The 26,745-nt window shown below is 41.1% G+C and overlaps 1 protein-coding gene and 1 pseudogene across 1 annotated transcript in view; both read left to right on the plus strand.

Annotated features, from left to right (window-relative positions):
* LOC104965263 (ankyrin repeat, SAM and basic leucine zipper domain-containing protein 1-like) overlaps positions 1-26,745 on the plus strand; it is a 37,903-nt gene that overhangs the window by 1,806 nt on the left and 9,352 nt on the right. Inside the window, exons 2-3 of the mRNA XM_010794221.1 lie at positions 24,987-25,089; positions 25,582-25,727. Of these exons, the coding sequence (XP_010792523.1) occupies positions 24,987-25,089; positions 25,582-25,727 (249 nt within the window). The remainder of the gene's footprint in view (positions 1-24,986; positions 25,090-25,581; positions 25,728-26,745) is intronic.
* On the plus strand, positions 21,815-23,107 carry LOC104964596 (lipoma HMGIC fusion partner-like 4 protein pseudogene; annotated as a pseudogene).

A 26,745-nucleotide genomic window follows, 5' to 3' on the forward strand; every position in this document is an offset into this window, starting at 1 on the left:
GGTAGAACATGTGCCCTAGGCCGGGAAGATAAAACTCTATTGATCTGTCTCCTGAATTAGGGATGTCCCGATCACCTTTTTTTGCTCCCGATCCGATTCCGATCAGTTGATTTTGACAATTTGCCGATACCGATTTTTCCCGATCCAATCTTTATGCAATGCATTAAGAGAAAAAAAAGCATTCAAGTTGTCCCTTAAGGTTATTTTTTTATTTAAATTGGATATTCTATCCAACATGGATATAGCTTCTTTCTTTCACAGCAGCATTGGATCAGTTCAGTTGTGCAGCATTGGATCAAAACAAAATAAAGCTTTCAGTACTCGTTAGCTTACTGCTACAATTAGACACTGCGCCCTGCCCACTCTGTTGCCAGATTTGAGAGAAATAAGCAGGTCTATGAAAACAAGCCCCAAAGAAGCAACACATACATGATGTTCTGTAATTTGAAACCAAAACTAAGGCCTCAGGATGACTTTAAGACTTGAACATGGTCATTTTTGTTTTGTAACATTGAATACAAAATTAAAAAAAAAGTATTTATAAAAAAAAAAGAAAAAAGAAATCCCGATCCCCGATTTTTTTCTCCCGATTCCGATCTTTTGAAAATCACGTGATCGGCTCCGATCCCCGATCACGTCATCGGATTGGGACATCTCTACATACAACCAAAAATTAGACAAATAAAGACCATGACATGCTCTTAAAGATGAATGTGTCTGCAAAGTAAGTAATTGCAGAAGTCTCACGTTTACATTTTGGTCAACTAAGATGTACAGTTGCAATGATTAGTGGATTAATTGTTTGGTCAATCAAATATTATTAATTGAACTGAGGGAACCACTCTGAAGCTTAATTAATGACAAAAAAGTTATTTGCACACCAGTGATTTCTGATAATCCTAAAGTTCACAAGCTACTTTGTTCAAACTCAACCCAGAACACCACAAGGCACATATTTGAATAAAAATATTACATTTCCAGTTTTAAAGTTTGCTCTAATGCACTAATAGGAACAAAAATGATAAAAGCAGAGCGGCTCACAACTGCATTAGTAGAGAGGTGGGAAATCAATATTCGAACCTACAGTGTGCATTGTGAAATGGTCAGCACTGATGTGAAGTATATGTGATTTGTAGTTAATGGACTGAAATGTGCAAAACTGCCAGTATGGTCTTTTAAGCTAATAACCCCTCTGAGTGGCGTCCTTGTCAATCTGAAGCCCATAATCCATCTGTGTGCCCGGAATGGCTCCTATATTATTCATGGGAAAGTTTCCCTGTTCCTTTAAGGTAATTTATTTTCACTAAGTTCCTGCTTGGGTTTGTTTTAGTGGCCTCTGTGGAAAGCATTTCTGTGGGACATTGTTTTCACATGTCGTTATTGTTTTTGAGATACAGTATAACAAATGTGCTTATTTAAAGTGAATAGCCTCTGAGTAAAGGTATATCGAACCAAATCTTGATGAAAAACATGGCAAATGGCACATTTATGGAACATATTTCTATCCAGCATCTAGGAACATGATTCATATTGCCTTAAAATAATATTTTAATACCATAGATAGATTGGCTATTTCTCAAAATAACTGGCAATAAACAAGAAGAATTTAAATGATACTTCCGTCGTAATCTGTTATGCACGCCACAATGGCTTATAACATTTGCCAAGTCACACCCAGGCTTGTTGCCCAATGCCCTTGCTTCGAAAAGTAATCCTTCCGTTGAAAGTCAAGCATTTGCCACAGAAGCACACGGTCAGAATTGTAAATAAATCATCAAGTTGGGCCCAGACATCCCACTGGGAGGAAGCCACACATTTTCTAGCGGTAAATGATTGGTGTGTGTCTAAGCCAGGCTCCTATAGAGGAGGTAAGCAGGCTACTGATGAATGGGAGCCTGTGGTCTAATGAAGTGGGTTTATTAAGGGGTGATCAGTGGTCAACAGACAGACCTTTCTCGGCAGTATACTGAAAGAACATTACCACACACAGACGTGGAGGAGGAAGACGGTTACAAATGTACGGAATTGGGAGAAAAACATAAACACATAGGCATAATAAATGTCTGAATTTCAGCATTTACATTGCAGGTCTCCATTTCACTGCAGTACGAGTTGCATTGCACCTTGCCAGACATTACACATACCAAAATAGACATATAAACACTCTGTCAGCTCATTAGCTTCACCTTTCATTGTTGGTTTATATACAGGCAGTTGTGGGAGTTCCTCTCAAGGTCATTTTAATAGACTTTCTCACACAGACTCCCTCACACAACCATATACTACCCCCGGTGCAATAAATCACATTCATACACTCACGCCCATCCATCACCGCGAGCTAGTCAGAATGACAAATAATACCTCCAACAATAGGTCGTATTCATCAATATCGCCATATGTTTTTCAACAGTGAAAAATGCTGAAATAATGGACCAAAACCTATCCAAAACAAATACGCATGAGAAATGTTTGAAAAACTTCATCACAGGCCAAATTGAAGCAGACTATTTTTGGCAGTGGTGAGCCATGAACTCTGTATTTCATATGTTCTGGGTTATGTATACTCACACGAAACACATCTACATTAAGAGTAGACGTGTGTTATATAAGATGCAGAGCTGCTTTGCATCATTCAAATCAGTGCTCTTTATAGAGAAAACAAGGTCTGTGGAGGAGGAACTTTTTTTCCATGGTTTATTACAAGATGGGTCGTATTTTTACACTTTTAATTTATCATTATTTTACAACATGCGTGAAAGTAACCACAGTAAATGTCATAATAAACAGCAATTAAATATAAAGATTTGGAGCAGACGCAGCATTTGGACATAGTGTGTTACGGGATAAATAATATCCCAAAAAATAAACATAGATTCATAAATCTACAAACTAAATGTCCTCATTTCAATACTTTACATAAACAGTTGGTTCATACAGTAACACAAAATCACACATTTGACCGAACGAGCTCTATAATTCGTACAACAAATGATACCCTCTGTCCTATACCAGACCACATACACGTGATTTTAATGTCCGTTGACCAACCATGTAACCTCCCATTAGAATCAATTTGAATATACGCAATCAGAAATGTAACAAGGCCAAATAAAAGCGAGATTGTGGCTCTGATGAGGTTCTTAGTGTTAAGGCCACCTCGCCATCCAGCCCTGTCAACAATCTGCATTCAGGCACAATGCTGACTGATTACTAATCAGAGACACTAAGAGCCAGCCAGCTGCTCAGCCTATCACAGCTTTCTGCGCACACATGCACACACACACACACACACACACACACACACACACACACACACACACACACACACACACACACACACACACACACACACACACACACACACACAAATGTAGCGTCGGAATCAAACAGAGAGCCAAAAAAATGTGATTGCAACTACGTAAGGAAGCAAGCATAATGCTCAAGATGTATGCGCACACAAAAGACATTCACACAAATATCCTTCCTTACTTTTTTCTCTGTGTTTCTCTCACACACAATCACAAGCTCTCACACACACACACACACACACACACACACACACACACACACACACACACACACACACACACACACACACACACACACACACACATATACGTAGCCTCCAATCAGTAGCAGTGCCATGCAGAGATGAGAAGACCACACCTTGTTCTGAAAACAACTGAAATCAGTTTAAGGACACGTATTACCACAGTGTGCCTTCCCCCTCCTCCCCCCCTCTCCCCCTTCCTCGCTCCCTCTCATGCGCTGGCTCTCTCTCCCTCTTCCTCTAACTCCTGCTTTTTTCTTTTTTCATCGTGTACCACCTGAGCTCTTCAAGGTTGCCGCCACAATTTGGGTCATTCAGCCCGGCCCCATTTCAGCTACCCCGCGCAGTCACACACATACACACACCACACACACACACATGCAATCACACACCTCCCCCTCTGTGTATTACCTGACACCGCCAGGTGGGAGAGACTCCATTACTGAGTTGAACTCCGACCCCTTCTCAACTGCCTGGTCAGAGAAGCGAGATGTGTGTGTGTGTGTGTGTGTGTGTGTGTGTGTGTGTGTGTGTGTGTGTGTGTGTGTGTGTGTGTGTGCGTGCGTGCGTGCGTGCGTGCGTGTGAGCGTGCGTGCGTGCGTGCGTGCGTGCGTGCGTGCGTGTGAGCGTGCGTGCGTGCGTGCGTGTGTGTGAGAGAGACATAGCAAAAAGAGAGAAGGAGGTGAGCCACTAAAATGAGGCCAGCCTAAATGTTTGTTCATGTGAATGAGCGTACACAGTTGTTTGTCTGTGTGTGGGTGGGTGTGCAGGGTTGGAGGGGTGTCTGTGTCTCAAATGACACCCCCGGCCATTATTAAGTCCACTCTACTCTGCGGTCTCTGGCATGTTTTCTACTCTCCATATGTTCACATTTTCCTCCTGAACCCACTTCCATAACAATGCTCACTGAGTCTGCACACACACCAACATCTTATTCAAATTCATGAAATCCAAAGAGTGTCTACGTTTGGGAGCTGGTATCAGAACGCAGTAACCTGAAAAAAGTTTTATTTTGATTATGAAACCCCACAATGCAGGTTGGATGTTGATATTTTGAACTGGCTCATAGTTTCCATGTATTCCTTTTGTGGTACTTGCTGTATCAAGTTCCTAATAATTTGCCTATTACTTTTATAAAGCCAATATTCTAATATTAGCACCTTGTTAAACCACTAGTCGTTCTTGGCCATGCAGATCATTTTATAGTGTCAGATTTGTGCCTCCGGCTTTAAACAAAAGGAATAAACCCCTACACTATCTCACTGTTTTTAGAACAGATAATTCAGGTATACCCAATGTTTCAATTTCCAAAGACCACCACAGTTGTAATTGTGTGGAGCCATAAGGCCTTATTTTCACTAAGTCAGGCATTGTAGAGATAAGCGCAGGGTTGTGCTGGGAGTGTTGCTTAAATTCCTCGAGTGACACTTTTTCGATTGTTGTATTTAATTTGAATGGGCCATTGATCGCTGGATACGTGATTGGTTGCAATAGCATGATGTCTGATTGGGAAAAGTAGATTTTGTGTAAACCTTTTGACACATGCCGCTGCTTTTACTAAGGCCATAGCCCCAACACCGACAACATTCAAATGAATTGGAGGACTAGCACAGTATTTTCTGTAGATAACACCTCTTGATTCAACTAGCATCTTTGTTCTACAATGAGCTATTCTCTTGTAATGCATTTAAACATGATGGAATTCATGTTTTACTGGTGCGTTGGAATAGAAAATCGGTGTTGAACAATGCTGAACGGTAAACAAGTAAAACTCTGCAGAAACTCCAAGGAAAGAGCCCAGGCTACTGCCAACACTGATTGACTGACGAGTTGGAAATGTGACTCCAAAAACAATGCACTTTCTAATTAAGGGCCAAAGATGGAGAAATTGTTGAAAAAGATGTCAAGCATTAAAAATCGAATAAGGATAGGGGCCGCTCGCCAACATGTTGTGCCTTTGTCTGTAACACAGCACTGCTCAGCTCTGTTTACGACAGAAACCCCTGAAGCAGCGTACTATGATTTGAGAAAGAGAAGAAGAGAAGTGGAAATTTGGCTAAGTTTTGGTGTGAGCTCTCCATCGAAGCAGAGCAACAGCCCCCTTCTGTTTTCTAAATGTGGCCTCCTGCCTCTCTCTACGGCATGCCAAGGCTATCGTGGTGGGCGGAAAGAGGGAGAAGGGTTTCCTCTGTGTGTGTGTGTGTTGTGTGTATTTGTGTATATTTGTGTGTGTTTGTGTGCCAAAAGAAGGGGAGAGATCTGCTGCATATGGATGTATCTTTGCATGTCTTTTTAATTATCCATTCTGCATCTCTAGGAGCTTTTGCATGTGTGTGTGTGTGTGTGTGTGTGTGTGTGTGTGTGTGTGTGTGTGTGTGTGTGTGTGTGTGTGTGTGTGTGTGTGTGTGTGTGTGTGTGTGTGTGACTTTGTAAATGAGTGTGTTTGTGTGTGTCTGTGAGAGTGAAAGCATGTGTGCCATTTCACCTCAGTTGGACGCCCACAAAAACGCTTGTCCTGAAAGAGTCCTGCTGTTGATGTGATTGTTTTATGGCTTTTTCCATATTTGGGCAGATTCAATATTCTATTCCACTGTCTCACTTTGCCAGCAGCTTTGACCACGCTATTTGCCTTCCCCCCCGCCATCCAGGAATGCTCGGGCCCGTTGTAACCTAAACACAGCTTGTGTTTATACCTCCAGTCTCGTGAAACACTGGGCCCGTTAATACACTTGAGAATTATCCTTAAACAAATAACTTTCAATCGTCAAGGTCAGGGGACTATGAAAATATGTGATCCCTGCGTTCCTCCCGCTCCTCCCTGCGGTGATGTCGAACGTTATGAGCTCGGCCGGCAGTGGAGCATTTTATGGAGGCCATATTCGGTTGGAGGGTGATCAGGATGTTATTGAATGTGTGTCTGGCCTGCTAAATCCGTGGGCTGGGTGACAGAGCCAACACTGTCAAACAGGGGCTAAACACCCCTCACAAGTAGATATTGCTGAGCCATAGCTCTCTCTACACTCAATTTCACTTCATTTTAGAGCTGCGCCAGCACAAGTGACAAAGTCATTGTCAAGTGGGAATAAAGGAGTGTATTACTGTGGCCAATCATAGTCCGGGGAGGTATCCAAAACTGCCTGCTTTACGAGCACCGTCTCTAGGAAACTATCCTCTGCCGAACCTACACTGACCAGAAACGGGAGTCTTGCATTTAATGAAGAGGCTATGAACGGGCTAGAAAAATACAGATGTACAGTATTTTTAAACCATAAACTAAAGTCGAAATCTCCCGACGGCAAGACAGAAAACAGTCCACCAGCTGCTTTTTACCACAACTCTGGAATAGCCTTTATCTTTTTGGAGCCGGTCAGCTTCACTTTACTTATATTTTTCTTTCTTAACAACCAGCACACAGGATGAAGTGAATTCGGAAGCACTTAGCCACTTAGCAGTAATAGCTTAGTCGCTCTAAAGCTGGTTTTAACATAGTTACAGAATATTGGACAATACATTACAGAGAAGGGCTGCTGTTGAAGAAGCTGCAATGTGATTGAATAAAATAGTAGTGAGAATAACACACACACAGACACAACCACACTAACTTTTATTTATACCAGTGAAATACATATTATCATAAGTAGCCTTCATATGTTTTCCTCTCATACTGAATGCATGTATTTTGCTGTAATGACCTCCCCCGTCCATCTATAAAAGTGCTATCAGCCCAGTAGTGTGTGTGTGTGTGTGTGTGTGTGTGTGTGTGTGTGTGTGTGTGTGTGTGTGTGTGTGTGTGTGTGTGTGTGTGTGTGTGTGTGTGTGTGGGGCCATGACTCTGACACGTGGGTTAACATAATAACTGCTATGATAATGAAGCAGTAATTTCCCCCCAGACCCCATGCTGCTCTCAGGTAATTGGAGTGTTTACAGACAGAAATGTTATGATGTGTGAGGGGATGCAGTTGCATTTCTTTAGCCCGCGTGTTTGTATCTGTGAACGTGACGGTTTTGGGTGTGTGTGTATATGTGAATGTGAAGGTTTTGGGTTTGTGTGTACAGTATATGTGAATGTGAAGGTTTTGGGTTTGTGTGTATCTATCTGTACATGTGAATGTGAAGATTTTGGGTGTATCTGTGAATGAGAAGGTTTTGGGTGTGTGTGTGTGTTTGGGACAGGTGGGCGGCCGTGTTTGGACAGTTGACAGTCGAGTGTGACAGATGACGTCTCTATCCTGCTATTATTCAGCGATGAGAGCGAAGGACGAATGTGTGTTTGTCCATGTGATTTACCGGAGGTGGGAGGGTGGCTCACAACCGCCACACACTCACACACATTTCAGCCAGAGTGTGTTTCAGGGATTTCTGCGCACACGCTGGCGTACATGTGCATTTTGATGTTGTTGTCGAGACGCGATGGGCGTAAGCTGACAACCATGACAGATGATGTCTTTATCCAGCTGTTTCAGAAGACTCTAGCTCTTTGTGTGTGTGTGTATGTGTGTGTGTGTGTGTCTGTCTGTGTATGTGTGTGTGTGAGTCAGCTGCAGGGTCATATCTGCCCCCGAGCATTTTGGACCTGATTCCACGCAGCATAAAAGAGAGGGGTTGTAACTATTCACACCCCAGGAATGTCTGTACTCCCGTCTCCTCTGCTGGGAATTTCCTCTTCCCTCACCCTCTTTCTCCCCCCCCGTCTCTCTCACTCATTACTTCATCCCTGAGGTGACAGGTAGAGGGAGGGAGCTACACCAGATGCACACCTGGTTTATTTTTGTGAAGAGAAGAAGAGGGGAACATGGAGCGATATGGACAAAAGAGAGAGATAGTCCTTGAGTTAGACCTCTGCATCATCACTGCTTTATTCATTCAGGATCTGCTGCATAAGTGTGTGTGTGTGTGTGTGTGTGCGTGTGTGTGTGTGTGTGTGTGTGTGTGTGTGTGTGTGCGTGCGTGCGTGCGTGCGTGCGTGCGTGCGTGTGTGTGTGTGTGTGTGTGTGTGCGTGCGTGCGTGCGTGCGTGCGTGCGTGCGCTTCAGTGTCCTTGTTGGTTCGTGCATCACTGAATTTACTTAGGTGTCCTCTATCTCGCATGCATACACAATATATGCATAAATGCCATAATGTGGTTGGCACTCTAAAGTGCTTGGCAGGAGAGTGCATACATTTTTACAGCCATTTAAAGCATGACACACTCTATATATAAAAAGGTTCTTTACACATTTAAGTTTTGTAAGAAGTTTGGAGTTAAGATTCTTCTGATCATTTACCTACTGAATGATGAAGACATTATTTATTCCAGACTGCCATGCCAACTATTTTACCTTGGCAGTGAAAACAAGCATTTATCATTATTTGAAATGTGTTGCCAGTCGTTTTTCTTTCTTGTCCTATTAACAGCAAGATAAATAATGATCCCGCCGCCAACTGAAAGCTGTTATTAGTTTTTGAATTGAGATGTAACAGTTTGGCATGTACACTGTGACCTCATCAGTCCCTGCAACAAATACTTGGAAGAGGGCGTGACAGTAATACATTCTCCCCTTCAGGGCAAACTGAACTCAGAGACTGCAGGTGAGAGCTGGAGTGCACATGGGGATAACATGATATTAGTGGGATTGAAAGACGTACTGTGATTCTATCAGCTTTTGTCTGAAAAATATGCATTGCTCCAAATAATTATAATAGTACAAGGCATATAGTTAACATTTTTCCATGTGAAAATGATGGATGCAAAAGTGTTATTATTATAAATTTGAGTTTTTGACTCAGGACGCTGATAAACTAGAATCTTTTTAAATGATAAAGATAAACCAGTAGGGAAGTATAATCAATGTATGCTTGAACAACGACTGTAGTGAAAGAACAATAGTGTGAAATGTGTTGCTGCTGCGTACTGGCTGTGTTTTGAGGGAAAAACCAAGAGAATATTTTAGATAAATCCCACCTTTAAGCTCTTTCCAATGTCACTGTTTTCCTCCCCCGTGTCTGTTGTCTATTGGCAGTTTTACAGCCTAACTACCAAACAGATAGCTGGAGTTTAAACAAGCAGAAGAAAAGACTGCTCGGCCCCTCCGCACACTTGTTATGCTATGGGAGGAACCTAGGAGACTGTGGACAAAGCCAGTCTACTTTATAGCATTGAATCTCACACAATAACAATTAGAGGCAGCATTCAATTTCCCTCTTCCTTTTAATGGCTTGCAGAATATTTAAACTTCCGTTTAACACATAGCTGTCAATATAACTGCGATGGAAATAAGCAGTAGGGTGATGTCAAACCTTTAGAAATCAGGGGACCCTGTCATCACTCTTTGGACTCCCCCTTCCTATTTCTATAGCATACAGTTGTTAACAGCCCACATGTTTTTATTTTTATTACAACAAGAAGTATTTTATTCCACTGTACACACACATCTACTCAAGTATTATACTTAAGATTGTAGGGGTACTTAAGTAAAATACTTACATAAAATACTTACATTACTTTGTTTGAGCATTTCTAGTTTATGCTACTCTATACTTCTACTATTCAGAAGCCAATATTATACTTTTCACTCTACTACATTTATTTCGCAAAAGTGAGTTACTAGTAACTTGACATATTCAGATTCTAATCTCATACAAAATATAAATAATCTGTGATTCATATTTTAATTAAAGGTTAAAATATCCAGCTGCAGTTTATAAAGTAATTACAATTAGCTCCACTTTTACCAGCTGTACTGTATACACATTAATGCATCAAAAATAATAATACGGTCATTTAATATAAGATTCGGAATTGGGACTTTTAGTGTTTTTACTGTCAGTACTTTAAGTATTTACTTTAATACCAATACTTTTGTACTCTTACTTTAATAAGATTTTAAATACAGGACTTTACTAACGGAGCTTTTTTACACTGTAGTAATTCTACTTTTACATCTGTACGTACTGTCTTTATTTGTATTCTATTTTACTTGTATGTAATTGACCTTTTTCTGCATTTATGTGCACATTGGTCACTTGTAACGTTCTCTCATTAGTTGTGTTTATTCTCATGTCCTATGTTAGTATAGAATAGAATATAATATAATCGTTTAATGTTGTTATACATGTACAATGAGATAATAAATGCTTATCCCTTTCAAGGGTGCCATCAAAACAAAAAAACATCACAACATAAGACAACAAATACACGCAGCATACATACTTAGGAATAAGGAATAAAGGAATAAGGAATAAAGTGCAGTAATTATTTCCAGGAGTATAAAAATAAAATCTGTAATGTAATAAATAATAATAATAGTATGTATTTATAATAAAAATAATAGTAATGATATGTATATATGTACAGAGTCACATTTATGAATATTAAGAGGTATGATTTCAGGTGTTGAGAGCAATGATGGCTCTTGGGAAAAAACTGTCTTTGAGTCTGTTTGTTGAGTATATGTATGTTGCACTGTTGGAGGAGCCTGGGAATTGTCCTGGCAAAACTATACTGTAGCTACTGTGCATCTGACAATGAAGCCTTTGAATCTTGGAGCTTTGAACACTTCACAACACTTTGAGGTCAGCCATTTGAGGCCTGGAACATAGTGGACAACTGAAATAACCCCCCCACACTGTTTTCCAGCTTGATTGACACCCCTGCCGAGAACAGTGAGGGCAGGATTCTATTACTGTGCCAAATTTAAAACATGACACAAAATACGAGTGTCACTATCAGACACAGAGATATGACGGGTACAGTGTGGTAACAGATCTGGCACAAATGGATGGAAAAAAGGCAATATTGTTTATTTAATGTTGTGTGAATGACTTTAAAGCCATGCTGCGTTTTTGTATACCAAGGGAGCCTCTCTATGAGGACAAATAGAGCAAGAGACATATTTGCATTTGGGTAAAGGTGCTTGTGTACCTTGGGCTATGCTGCCTGTTCTGTGTGTGCAGTCTGCCTCGGATAAACTAATTACCAAAAGGTCACACTTCTTACTTTCTACCACTCTACCACTGCTATATAACAATGAATGCATGCTTAGGTGTGAGTCAGTGGTTTACAGGTGATATATAAGTTTGTATCCTTCTTTTAACAGAGAATCAGGCATTGGGAAATACTGTTATACCCTTTAATGTTGTACGTATTTGTTGGACAGCACCTCTCATTGATGCAGAGTCCCTGTGTTTTCTTTGTGTGGATAAGTGGCCAGGCCTTGGGCACTTGTATTTTAATTAGCATCAGGTTGTATGAACTCGACATTCATGAATCGGCGGCGTAAGATCTGTCCTTTTGCTGAATGCCTTATGAAGAGGCTTTGTCGGAGACGGCAAAATGGCCTGGGCAGCAGAGGCAGAAGGAGCTTTGAGGACAAGAAAACAACCTGAAATGGCGGCGGCCGCTGGGTTCACAGCCAGAGCACGAGTGTGTGTGTGTGTGTGTGTGTGTGTGTGTGTGTGTGTGTGTGTGTGTGTGTGTGTGTGTGTGTGTGTGTGTGTGTGTGTGTCAGCAAGAGACATACAGAAAAGGAAGAGTACAGGGGGAGGACGAGGTAGCAGAAAAATACAACCTGACAAACACAAGTATTGATTTGAATGTCCTCTCTCCGTCTCTCTGCCTCTACCCCTTTCCTTTTTTCTTTTATTTTGCCCTCTCAATCCCCATAGCTTTTATTTTCTTGTCTCTCTGCTCCTGTTTTTTCTCCATCTGGAGAGCCGGCTGGAGGACTTTATTTTCTATCCGTCTTGAAGTACTGTAAGGATGGATGGAGGACAGGATGGAGGGCTGGAGAAGAGGATGAGATTTAGAGAAAGAGGCAAAAAAATGGATTGGAGAAGAAAAGTGGAAATGGAGAGACGGCGAGAGAAAGAGGGAGGGGGTGGGGGGCAAATGGGGCCGGTAGTTGTTGAAATGAGTGCAACCGGTGCAGCTGAAATGGAAAGAGAGGCTCAAAATGGAATAGTTGGATGGCAAGAGAAGAAGAATAAGAAATAGGGGGAGCATGAGACGGGAGGAGAGGGTGAGAGGAGGGGAGGAGGAGCAGACAGAAGGAGTACCGTAGCAAAGGATGCTGGGAGAGGTAAAGGTCTCCCTCTCTGCTCCCCCCTCAGCCCCCACTCGTTATCCCTATTAGCACCTGCTGGGCTAACGAGGGCCTCGCTCCCCGTTGTCAAGGCAACGCCTCGCCAGCCTTCGCTCATTCTTTCTTCCCTCCTCTCCTCACTTCCCCAACACACACACACCTCTAACTCCAGCGAGCACTAACTACCTTCAATCTCAACCCCCCCCCCTCCGCCGCTGCTGCTTCCTCTCCAGGTAATGAAAGGAAGATATGAGGCAAAGGCTGTGTGGGGATGAGAGGGGGGGCTGAAAAAGGAGATTTGAAGTGAACATGCATTATACCCTGTTTCCCTTCCCTCAGCCATATTATCTGCCGCTGTATCCTATTGACTATTCAATGCATTCAGATAGTGCTCTCATTGATGAGATGCTTGGATGTGGAGTGGACAATGTTCCCTGGTTGTATTGCAGGAAACCCATAAGAAGCAGAGCTAATGTAGTGCATGGCAGTCCTTGGAGATAGCCTTGTTCTGGACCAATCCAATATTGGCCCTTTTTATCAACTGAATACTGGCTCCTCAAATATATGAGTACATACATATTTGTTTTTATTGTATATTGTTTGTAACCTTTATTTATCCAGATTGGTCCCATTGAGATCATAGATCTCTTTTTCAAGGGAGACCTGCCGCAATTAGGTTCCACATGAAACATAAAACAACATAAAACAATAGAGGATATCATACAACATACTGTATATGGTGCCCAGTTGGTAACAAATAGTGTAAGATGTATTTACATCCTTAACCTAAATAGAAAATAGTCATATCTAATATCACTAATAAGTGAAATAATACTCTTATGAGTTCTCTAAACATTTTATTTTTACTTAAATATTAGTATTTTCCCCTTTTACTACTAAATAACTTTTTTTAAGGAATTTTGAGTTTGAGTAGGAAGGTGAAAATAATAAAATGTATTCTGAATTTTATTTAGCTTCTTCACTGTCATGATTAAAAAGTACTAATTTGTACAAGTATGGCCTCTGTTAATGTTAGCTAAGCTTCTTTTAATCATTTAGGCAGGTTAGTTATAACAATACATCAACAAAGTGTTCATGCTCAGAATGGGTTGGACAAGAAAAGTACCACATTTTGAGAAAATCGAGTAATCGAAATTCTGTAGAATGAGCCAATTTCCCCACATTTTAATGTATTTCTTCACCTCGGAAGAAACTTAAGTAAAGTACTCGAGTTGATATTGATATTGGCCTTCAAAAACTGTATTCAATTTTGATTTCCACAAAAGCATTGAGGCTTTGTTGTTTCTCACAAAAGACCATTTTGTTTACTTTTTCTTTCCTTCCTCCTTTCATTCTCTCCCGATCCTCCTTGATCGTTCAATTCTTTCTCCGGCTCTCAGAGAGATGTCTCAACATCCGCGCTCATTAATTCATGGACGTACTGCCGGGGAAAACATTCATTGTGACTGCTGCTGCTGCTGCTGCTGCTGCTGCTGCTGCTGCTGCTGCTGCGGACTGCAGGGACACCTCAACAATGTACACAGGTAGGTACACATTATCATACAAACACACACAAACCTTACCGTCTTTCAGACGTTTTCACATTGAAATAATTTGTCTCTCTTTATAGATTGGATTTTGGAGTCGCCCCGCAATAACCAGATTGATACCGTCAACTTGGGAATCTTCACCAGACTTCATTAAAAAAGTAATGTACTATGCATACACACACCCACACGTGCACACAGCCACCCACACACGGGAGGAAGTGGTTGTGAATTCAGCGTGTGTCCAGTAAGTGCTGATAATGAAGCTGTCTGTGGTGATCAATAGAGATCAGCTCTCGTCACTTCTCTCCGCTCTGGCCTCTCTGCCTCCCTCACCATGTCTTATCGCAGTCCTCCCTCTCCATTTCTCACTCCTCCAATGATTGTTGTTTGCTCCGTCATCGCTCACTCTCCACCTCGGTCTCCACCAACACCAGCTGGAAGAACTGGAAGTGTTTGGTCCGGCTCCACTGAAATAGGGAGCTTCCTCTCTGAGGGATATTGCTTTTCTCAATACACATGAATGGCCAAAATGTAATCATTGAAATACAAAAGACTGCGTTCAGCTTTTTTTAACAATGTCTTGGTCACAGCAGCAGTTCTGAAGTAATCATTCCTGACCGTCATAGTGAAGATATAAAACACGAGTGAGTTAAAAAAAATTATATATTTTTAAGGGAAGCTATTTCCAAAAAACGCGGAAATGTATTTTTAAAGTTGCACCAATCAATATTTTCATTAAATAGTTAATCAAATGGTGAAGCGTAATTTAAAAGGGTGCATCCATAATGATTTGAACTTTTACAAAGAGTTTTAGTGTCTTTAAGCTTATTAAAGAAACCGCTTATGAATACCCTGACCATAACATAATTTTACTAAAGTTTTGAACAGGTTGTTATTTAAATCACTTATTTTTAAATCAAAACAAAGGTCATCCTGAAAGCTGTGTCCCTAACTGTGTGTTTTGATTGTGGAGAGCTACTTCCTGGTTTTGCAAAGGACAATAATAATGGATATTATTAGATGGAATTACTGTACCTTCTGTTCAGTCCTTAAAAAAGTAATTTATTTAAATTCCACATGACTCCATCTCTGCAATTAAACTGGTAAATACAAAGAAATGTTATCACAGCTGATAGAGAGCATATTTGTCTGCCATCTATTGCGTTGCTCGTCTCGGCATGCTTTCAAATTCCAACTGCTGAGATCACAGTTTGGTTTAATTAAAACAATCTAAGGTTGAGTGAAGTGAAGTCACACCTCACTAGTAGTTCCTCCTTTTTTTTCACATTTGGCGTCAAAACAATAAATGAAGAATCTGCCATGAAGTGGGATTTGTACTTTATACGTTTTTCAATTTTGTGACCCGTGTATATATACAAGTCAAATCCTTTCCTGAGCCACAGGTACCCACGAAGTCCAGTCGGTCTCAGCCTTAAATGTCAAGCCGCTGCACTTTACCATCAATTCCATTAATATTCCTCCCTCTGTCCTCCTCCTCCTCCTCCTCCTCCTCCTCTTCATGCTCTCTGCTCCCTCCCTCTCAGCGAAGATCTCGGCTGATTGTTGTGGTTGATGGCTGCGAGGAACGAGGGGAAGAGGCGAGATGGAGAGGGAAGATGAGCGGGTGTTGAAGAGAAATGACGGGGTGCCGTTTGCCCCCTCGCACATTTCGGATTTTCAGATGTTCACTCCGCAGCTGTGAAATGGACGAGAGAAAGACGTTGAGAGGGGGAGAATGGAAAAATGGAAAAGAAAAGAACTAACCGACGTAAAACCCAAAGTGGTGGCAAAAATAATAATAGTTGTAGCACACATGCAATTTCTGGAGGTGCTGATGGAAGATGAGGATGTTTTTCCCGCTGTTGCTATGGTTTTAGATGTAGCAGGCCACGCTCACTTGTTGGTATTTTGAAATAGGACGTAAAAATATCAATAAATAATCCAATAATGGTTCATTGCCGTTAATAATATAACATATATTTACTAATAAAGCTGAAGACAATGTGGTTATGCTACAGGTGAAACCCCTTGTATTTACAGGTGTGTTTGGTGAACACCATAAAGGGCCCCATAAGCTGTAAAACAAACGCACCTCCCTGCCCTCCAGGAAGACAAGAATCTTAGCGTGCCTCACTACTCACTCACAGTCCTGTTGAACCACTCTGAAGCATGTTGTGAAATGTTCACAGTTTTTGTTTTTGTCTTAGCTATCTGATGCTAACTCTAAACCAGCATTTCATACAGAAGCAGCTGCTGGGTTAGAGCTGAGCCGACAGCAGGACTCTAATTACACATGCTTCCCACAAAATGAACACCCAAAGTGAAGAACTGTCTGAGCAACACTTTCTTTCTCTGAGGTAAAAAGCATTTTAAGCGTTGTCAGTAAAGGGACAGATACAATCGGAGTGACAGTATTCACAGCTGAGCAGATGTTCCAGCAGCTGGGCATACGTTGGCTGCAGTGAACCACTCTCACAACAATCACTCCGTCATGCAGATCAGGTCTTCAGATTATTTTAGATAAAACCAGGCACACAGAAGTCTAGTGTGATTTAATTAATGTCCTATAATGAAGCTGAAAGTTGTGCAGCTCTCTGTTTTCTCATCTTTGGAGATTTAGTTGCGCCATCAGACAGGAGAATTAGTTCAGTCATTATGTTTTGTTAATTGCTTTTATCATTGAAATAACTCTTGTTCTCACTTATAATGTGTTGCAGACTCCGATTATCATTTGCTGAGTTTAAACTGTTTTCTAATGAAAGTGTTTCATAAATTATTACTGATTAACAGATAAAGGTGGCAGACTATCGGTTCAATTATTTGCTTAAAATGTGCATCTCTTAGATGATGTCTTGGGTTTTAGTTTTAGCTGGATGCTGTTATTGTTGTCTGCCGCCCTTGGTGTTGCCTGCACTTGGTGGTCTTTCCCTTTTCTGTGGATATCTCCGTTGTTTATATTTGTTGTTTTATCGGAGCAACTGTTGTCATAGTTGTCACTGCTGCGGTTGTTGTTGTCGCTGTGTCTCTACTATTTTTCATCCGTGTTGATCCAGCCAGCTGGCTGCTCATTCTGTGGCCCTGTGTCAACAGATAGGCCCGAGATGGATGCCCACTGGTCTTTTGTTGGAGGGAAAGAAAGAGAGACCCCCACTATTCCCTCCCCTCCCTTTTAACTTTCTCTGTTTCTCTCTTTGCACCATCTCCCTCTGTCCTTTCAGTGTTTCTGCTGCTGTGATTTGTGGCAGCGGGCAGTGATAGGGGAGGAGGTAACTGTTGGGTGGACTCGTATAAAAGGAGGGGAAGAAAAAGAATGGAAGGGAAGAGAGGCGGGGAAGGACACAGGGCACATCGCCGGGTAAATAAAGGGATGTGAGCTGGGTAGCAGTTTGTCAGGCTATACACACTGTGCCAACATGTGTGTGTGTATGCCCGTGTCTCTAAATATGGGTGTGTGTGCACACAAGTCAGTAAATCTGCATGATGCATGTGTAGTGCAGTGTGTGTGTTTGTGTGCATGTCAGACAGACCTCATTCATATTAATGAGCCCAACACTGAAAATGTAATACCAACAATTGGTGCATGGTGTATATATATGTGCACTATTAGTGGAGGAATTGTCATGTGTGAATGTGTTTATTCAGATCAGTGAGAAATGTTAGATGTAATCAACATCAGGTGTCTTTACAAGTTGTTGTTGCACCACAATTCTTCCTAAAGATATCCACTTACAGTATATGATGTTTTAATGACGGAGGTGAACAAATCCTCTCATACTGTTGTGCTTAATGTGAAGTCTATAGCATATGATTCACATTACTGTATGATCATGCCCATGAAAGCTTTCTTCGTGACCTTGTGCCCTGCATGGAGGCATCTGCATCATTGTGCTTCATCAGCATGGTGATGTGTGCAGCATTGTGATGAGGGAGACAAAGGTTTAACACCAGATCAATAGTAACTGCTTTCCTTGTTTACTACCCACAAAGGTTCATTGTGCAAACGTTGCTCAAGAACCACCTGACAGTTATTACAGGAAATACATTACAGGCAGCTGTTCTTACTTTATCACACCTTCTAACATGTTTTAGATTTGAAATGTTTCCTCTACAAAACAATCAAGATATTGTTTCTTCTTTGAATGGGATATCTAGAATGGCTTGGTGTGTATTCCTATATTTCGATAGTGTTGTTGTGTACATTTTATATTTGAAATTGTCCAGTTTCTAAGAAATAAGAAGACGAGTAGCCTCACCCTACCCACTTTATTTATGTAACAAGCAACTTTGGTATTGTCTTGTATTATTGTTGAAGACACTTAGAATTGAGACATGCTTTAGCTAGTTTAGCATGAATAACCTTTTATTGTTATATAAAGGTTGATGATGCCAACTGCAGTTCAGTAGAAGTGCTAGTGTCCTTATTGCAACATATGCCGATATTCTGAAAATACAATCTTTATCATTTTATAAATGCATTATTATATAATTTTTTCTAAGTCACCGCAACTTTCTAATATTTTCTTGAAATTTTTCTTTATTTAAGAGTACATTTACCTACTTGTAAACTATTTGCTGTGCTTTATGTAATGTAAGTAACTTCTTATAGGCCCCATAGCCAATTGGTAGCAGTCACAGCGTATTTCAAAAGATTTTGGCGAGGTGAAGATCACAATTTGAAAATGCTGACATGACCAGGTTTGGCTTGTGTGTGTGTGTGTGTGTGTGTGTGTGTTTGTGTGTGTGTGTTGGTCTCCTGTTATCTCCCTCGTTGCTGCTGTCAGGCTGCAAGACATCCTCAAAGGGAGACAATGAAAGTGTGTGTGTGTGTTTTAAATAGTCTAATTCTTCAGCTAAAGGTGCCATCACATATGTTGCTGAAATGTTGGTTGTATATTCATCATTGCACAGAATTTCTTGCCATATTCCATCTAAAGCAAAGTGTGCTCCAAAGTTTAGTTTGCAGAAAATAAGATGATCAAGGTCACAGTTTGGAATTCTATTCAGTATGTTCTCCATAGAAAAATACTCAAAAGTGTTTTTTTAATTAGTCTCTAATGAGAATTTAAGTTAAAGGTGACCTATCATGCAAAATGCACTTTTGTACATCTTTTATACATGAATATGTGTCCCCGGTAGGACTGTTCGTTGACCAACTATTCGGGTTTCAATTTCATTATTCGGATATTCTTTTTTTTTCTTCTTCTAAATGCTATTAATAAAGGCGAATTGCCATATTCTTATACTATATTCATACTTTTGAATTGCACTGTTAAAATGCGGAAATATATACAATCTCAGCCTGTGCTCCTGACATCGCGTTCACTCACAGTCACGAAGGCAAATGGCACGCTTGACCTTGTTTCACCTCGTTTCACCCACAAAATGCCGAAGACTTCAGCTGTGTGGGACCATTTTAAATTGGACGACGGTAAGAAGAATATGTGCCAAATATGCGATAAGAAACTGGCCTACCACGGTGGCACAACAACCAGAGTTGTTGTGCCACCGTGGTAGGCCAGTTTCTTATCGCATATTTGGCACATATTCTTCTTACCGTCGTCCAATTTAAAATGGTCCCACACAGCTGAAGTCTNGGAAGAAGCCGTCTTTTTCCTTTACGGCCAATGACATACATTGTTGCCAAAAGTTTTAGTCGTAGAAAACGCGTGTTTCTTACGATTTAATTATTGAGTTGTATTTTGAGGTTTGTATAAAAGTAACACAGAATGAAAAACATTTCGAGAAATTAAGACTTTGGACTACAATATTCGAGATCAAAAACGTTGGTCAGACATTTATATGTTGTTGAAATATTAATTTTACGTGTGTAAACTGGGAAAAAGATCCTGATTTGTGCATAAATAGGATTCAATTTGAATACTCCAATGAGTACTCCCACACAATGTAGCTCAAATAGTCCACCACAAACACCGATGAACAATTTGTCGAACAAAGGAACTGCCTGTGTGCATCGCACTTGAGCCAGTCCATCCTGGCCAGAGTTCAGTCGTGTGCACGCCTGAGCGACAAACTCCCGAACTATCGGGTGGCGAGGGTGTAGCAACCAAACCTTGTCGGGAGTTTATACCGCCTGGAGGCCCACTTACTTTCGTTTGCCCTCCCACATCCCCCAATACCAGCATCCCCGCCAAACCCTTACCCGGAAGGACAAAGGTGCGTCGGCGAAGTTGCAGTGCGAATGTAGCCTCCCCCCGCTGCAATTGGACTCGTTATTGGTCAATAGCGCTCATGCCGTTGATGTTTAACTTAGTTCGATCATCGCGACCGTCGCACTTCTTGCGCTGGTGTGGTAAATATTTCAGTCCGTTGTGATTGGTCCCTAGCACACTAAGACGATACTCGAATGAAACATAAATGAAACTGGTCACGAACTTAACCTATTTTTCTTCCACGGTATGCAGATTTAGTCGTTGTCCATATGGAACGTGTTTCATATCATATAGGTAATGCGTACGACCACCCAAACAGAGAAATGACATAATAAAATCTTTCCGAGTGCCCCCTTACCCTGAGTCCCACGTAGACTCTCCCCTACCGTCACCATTTCACGATCAAAAATATTCACCCCGTCACCTGACTGTGGGAGATAGATCCCCAGGCCCCGTACGAGGGGGCCCTTGTAAAAAAAACATTTATAACTTCAATCTACGTAGTTAGACCACGTGAAACTCCGTTTTTCTCCCCATATACCTATGCGAGCCACGCAGGTATTACTTTTGTTCGACATTGTGTCCTAAATGAAAAAGAAATACCTAATTTTCTCCCATTCCGAACTGAGGAGACCCGACCAATTTTACTGCAGGAGCAGGGACTCCGTATGGTCAAAAACACGGTAAAACGACCGCTAAATATAAGCAGTATCGCAACGACGTGTTTCAACTACGGAGATCGTAAATTTAGATGATGGGTGTTTCTTTTCTATACCTCTACCATATGATAAATTTTTTTTAACCGTTAGATAAAGCCCTTGACACCCCGGCCCGGAGTTTACGGGATATACCCGCCAGCGCCGTACGAGAAGCCATTATAAAAACATTTACAACCTGGCAATGTTACATAGTTCGACCACCGTAAAACTCCCCCCTCTTATTCTCCGATGGGTATACTTTGGTTTTTACGCCATATGAGAATTATTAGTATTTTAGTAAATTCATGTACCGGCTATTGGTACTTGTATGCTTATGGTTATACTTTTTTTGTAACTTGAACAAAAAATGAAACAAAACCAAAGCTTGCTGCTGTATTTACTCCCTCCATCTGACAGGAGGGAGCCTCGTTGAGCTGCAAGTGTGGCTACAGACGGAGTTCACCCCGTCACGGAGGGGTAGGGTCGAGGGAGTGGTTTGTGATTGGGCCGAAGAACCAGAACTAAATCAGGCTTTAACCCGGAACTGGCCCTGGAACCGGTTTGGTGGAAAAGGGGCAATAATGTAGTTTTTAATAAAAGGGGATCTTTCAGTTTGCATTATTATAAATAAATAGGCTAGTAGGCCTATCTGTTTTTTATTGTATTTATTATATATATCATTGTATAAAATGATATATCATAAATACGTTTTAAATAAACAATATGCCTATACTCTTTAAACTATTGGGGAAATCACTTAAAATAAATGAAATAAACCGAACTTTTTCCTTTTATGAACTATTGAGAAAAGAGTCAAATTCCATGCAGCAGTATATATTTTATTTTGTCTAATTGCAAAACTTTGTGCTACGTTACCCAAAATGCATCTCATTCTCGGAGGGATTGAGACGGGGTCCAGCTGCAGCCTCACAGCAGAGAGAGAGAGAGGGCTGTGGTGGTGCTCTGTTGGAGGACTGATTTATATTTTGTATTTATTTTTCATCCGTAGACGGAATTCCGTTGAACATAATGTGGTGTTTGTTTGTTTTTTAAGTTGAACTGCTGAGGGAAGCATGTCACAGGCTGAATCAGTGTCTGTGTGCATTTCTGTTGGATTTTAATTAGCGAAGGATTCCTCATCATCTCCGGAAGAGTGGACCTCTGAATGTTTCTTTATGCAGGTCAGAGCGGACACCGAGCGGCGGAGTTGAAGAGAGGCACGCTGCTGCTGTCCACCGGCCGCTGGATCCGGCTCCGGGAGCTCCGCGGGATCTTTACGCGCTGAGCGGATCACGCTTCGCCACAGAATGCTTGACTGATCTTATGGGAGGACAGAGGGGGAGGTGGGAGCATTTGGATGTGAGACTACTGTTAAAAACGCATGATCCAGGTCTTGAGCTACAGGGGGAGAGGGGGGACAAATCACGGGACTTTGTTGATCCTTTTTATATATATTATTTTCTTAGTATGACATCCTTTCCTGACGATAGAGGAGGATAGACGAGAGGATAAGGGACAGGTTGCTGTGCAGGGGGGATCCGGGGGTGAGAGAGAAAAATGCTGCCTTCGCAAGAAGCCTCCAAAATCTACCATGACAACTACATGCGCAACTCCAGCGCCATCGGGGTCCTGTGGGCCATATTCACCATCTGCCTGGCCATCATCAGTGTGGTGGTGCTCTTCCAGCCTTACTGGATCGGAGACAGCATCAACACCCCCCAGGCCGGACACTTCGGCTTGTTCCACTACTGCGTGGGCATCGGGAACTCCGACCGGGAGCTCCTGTGCCAGGGCAGCATCTCCGACTTCAGCTCCATCCCGTCCGGAGCCTTCAAGGCGGCCTCGGTGTTCGTGCTGCTGTCCATGGTGCTCATCCTCGGCTGCATCGGTTGCTTCGCCCTCTTCTTCTTCTGCAACACCGCCTCTGTGTACAAGACGTGCGCCTGGATGCAGCTGCTCTGCGGTAAGGACTTGTTGGATGGAAGGTACCTTGGTGTGTTTTTTGGGTAAGGGGTTGATGAATAGGGGGTCTTTCCTAACAGTTTTTGGTGGAGGGACACCTTAAAGAGGAGCAGCAGTAATGTTAGGCTATGTATCTCTGTATACACTGTTCTACAGAGGTTAAAGAAGTACTCAGATTATTTACTAAAGCAAAAGTAACAGTACCACAGTGTAAAGTAGGTATTAATATCAAAATGTACTTTAGGTACCAAAAGTAAAGTAACTCATAGTAATGCATAATGGTGGCACATTTAAACTCAAATTATATTTAAAAGGTTTTTTATTTTTAAATTATTGGTGTATATGCATTACATTAATGCACACAATGTTCAGGTGCTTACTGCACATATTTCTTATTTTACATTTCATATTTTATATGCTATAATTCACTGCATTCTATTTAGCTGTAAATTACTGCTATTTTATTGCTATCTAACTATATTTTATTACAGTGTCCTTAAAGATTTTTTGTTTTAGAGTTTTGGTTTATATTTTATGTATGCACCATGACATTAAGTCAAATTCCTCGTATGTGTGAACCTACCTGGAAACAAACCCGTTTCTGATTCTGATTAATGTGTTCATCACTTCAATGTTGCACTTGGTCAAGGTGGGGTTTATGTGAATTATGTTATGGACTACTGTATAGCTTAAACTGTAATAAATTATGATAATATATGTATACTTTGTATTAACCTAAATCTGCCAAATAACTAGTAACTAAATATGTAAAATAAATGTAGTGGAGTAAGGTACAACATGTAATATGGAGTAAAAGCATAAATGAAAATACTCAAGTAAAGTACAGTTACCTCCATTTTTTACTTAATACAGTACTTAAGTAAATGTAGTTAAATTACACCACTGCTGGTTTATCATCGCTAACCCAAAGAACAAAGAAAAGTCTCAAAATATATCCTGAAGTCCCGTGGTGCAGTCAGGATCATCTCGTGAGAGTTTGGTGACCTGCATGAGTAGTTATAATGATACTGTTTCCATCACATTAGTATGCATAAAAAAGTGACAGGTCACACCTCCCCCAATTATGCAAATTAGCTAAGTCCCGCCTCCTCTTTGTTCAAGGTGTGAGATCCCAAGTAGGTGTGATATCCCAGGTAGGTGTGAGATCCGTCGATAGGAGGGGGGTGATGTGTATTCACAGGTGTGAAAAGCCCCCACTGTTGCGCCTTATGGTGTATAATAAAAAATGTTTCAATCACATTACTACGCATAAAAAGTGACAGGTGGGCCCGCCCCTAAGTCTAATAAAACAAAATGCCGCTTCCATCACATTAGTATGCATAAAAGTGACAGAAGGGTCCGCCCCAATTATGTGATGTCAGAAGACCGAGGGGGTGGAGTTAGGTAAAAAAGAAATCCGTGCAGATAAAAAGCCAGTCATTTCCACTCATCAAGTCACCTTTCCAAAAAGAAAAAATGGCCAAGAGACGCCTCGATATGAGTTTAATCAGCGAGACGCATGTGACAACTTACATCCATCCGGGGGGAGCGCCAATCAAGAAACGGATGCAATGTGCCGGGTTCAAACACCTCCGGTCGAGGACCTTGAAGAGAAATGGCTTTTAGGTCTAACAATCTTTACGTCAAGTAGCGGTATACAACTTTGCATAGGGTTTGTACAGTGNGACACACTGGTTCTGTGCTCCCAGTGGGCAGGATGAACATGAATGAGTCCACTCAGGGTTAAAAGCTCTGTTCTCACTGTCCACTTTCCTCTTCTTGGAGAGCGCCATGTGTAATTATTTGTCTCTCCCTGTCTGCCGCTAACACGCCTGTTCACTCTCCTCTCCGCTTCTCTCCCTGTATCGCTAATTATTCTCTTCACCCCTGACCTATATGGACACTTGTCAATGCCATCCACACATAATGGCAGGAAATATATATATATATTTGTAAAAAAAAGTGTAAATCCATCCTAATCCTTCCCTTTTGTCTCAGGATCAGGATGCTGTTGTGCCACATGCACAAGATAATGTGTCGCTGTTGAAACAAGCCATCAGTAAAGGAGACATTGGGGCTGTCAAACAGCTGTTGGACGATGGCAAGTACTCTCCGAACATGCCCAACTTTTGTTAAAAAATAATATTGTATTAACTTTGTTGTCAGTGTCTTAGCTTGCCCATATACTGAGTTCTTTAGACATTATCTTTTTGGCTGAGACGATCAATTAACTACACGTTTGAAACACTGGTAGATAAAAATAAGAAAATATTCTTGCACGGGAGTCCTGTTGTCTTAAAATGAAATTGTTGTATTATATACAGTTTGTTTGTGTATAAGGATGTCTAAATGGTTGAATTGGTGGTGGGGACAGACTTCCTAGTCACAGTGAGAATGTAGAAAACATTGTTTAAGTGATTTTCTGAAATCATTCGAGATGGGGGAAAAACAAGAATTCAAAAGAGGAAGTTTGAACAAAACAACAGGATCTTGTTTTGTGTTTGCATCTTTGTGTGCTGGGGGTCATTAGGGACATCTTGTGTTATTTATATAATCATTTCATTGCCGCTCTTAATCCGTTTGCTGTGGACAGGCATGGACGTGGAGACCAGGCTCGGCTTTGATTGGACGCCTCTCATGTGTGCGGTCAGTGTGGTTAACTACGAGCTCACAGAACTGCTCCTGGACAGAGGGGCCAGCGCCAACTTCAGCAAAGGTCAGACCAATACGGAGAGGGGAGTTCACTTTTTTAATTATTGGTACAACAGATCTGGCATATCTTAAACATCTCACATCTAGATTTTTTTTTTCTGGTAATTTTTAAGATTTGACATAAAGAATTGTGAATTTTTGTGGACAGAAAGATTTTATCATGACATTTTTAATTAGCTATATCGCCCTGCCCAACTTTAACACAGTATTTAAGATGTTTTTCTTCCATATGTTGTATTTACACTAGGGCTGAACGATATGGACAAAATGTCATATCTCGATATTCATGCCAGATATCTCGATATCGATACGATACGATATGATGACATTTTGTCCATATCGTTCAGCCCTAGTGTAAATACAACATATGGAANATTTTTTTGTCAGTCTCACGACGGTATTGGGAAGTTTATTTACCGCGATACCGCGATATTCGGTATATCGTTACATCCCTAGTGTCTTTAGTCGTCTAAAAATGCTTTGAGTGACAAGTTACAGACGCCAAGATGTGGTTGGGAATGACTTAAGGGACTTTTATCTATAAAACATTTTGGGGTGATACTTGCTTGTCTTTTTGAGATATGAGCTGTATTTTTGGCTTCTGTTTAAGGTTAATTTAAATGTTTTCTACTTTAAAATATATAATTTAAGTATTATTCCCTATGTACAATGACAAATAACTGAAGAGAGAAAAGTCAGAGAGGTGTAAATTAGGGCTGAACGATATATCGTTATCGTATCGATATCTCGATATGAACATTCAAGAAGTCAATATAAAAAAAGCAATGGTATAAACGATATATATATATATTTTTTTNACTTATGGTTTGAACTTTTTTCCTGGTGCTTTCCATTGACGTATAAAGTCAACTGGAAACAGAGAGTAGACGAGGCCCCATTCATTACTATGAAAGATGCTGATTGGTGCATGATTCAAAACATTGACTCACAAAAAGCACCCGATCATCCATTGACTTGGGCCAATAGCACATTTTTACAACTTTCTGATGCTAATGGTTTAAATAAGAGCTAGGAGTGTTCGCAC

This window comes from Notothenia coriiceps, unplaced genomic scaffold, assembly GCF_000735185.1.
Source record: "Notothenia coriiceps isolate Sejong01 unplaced genomic scaffold, NC01 NC01_scaffold00037244, whole genome shotgun sequence".
Classification (NCBI taxonomy): domain Eukaryota; kingdom Metazoa; phylum Chordata; class Actinopteri; order Perciformes; family Nototheniidae; genus Notothenia; species Notothenia coriiceps.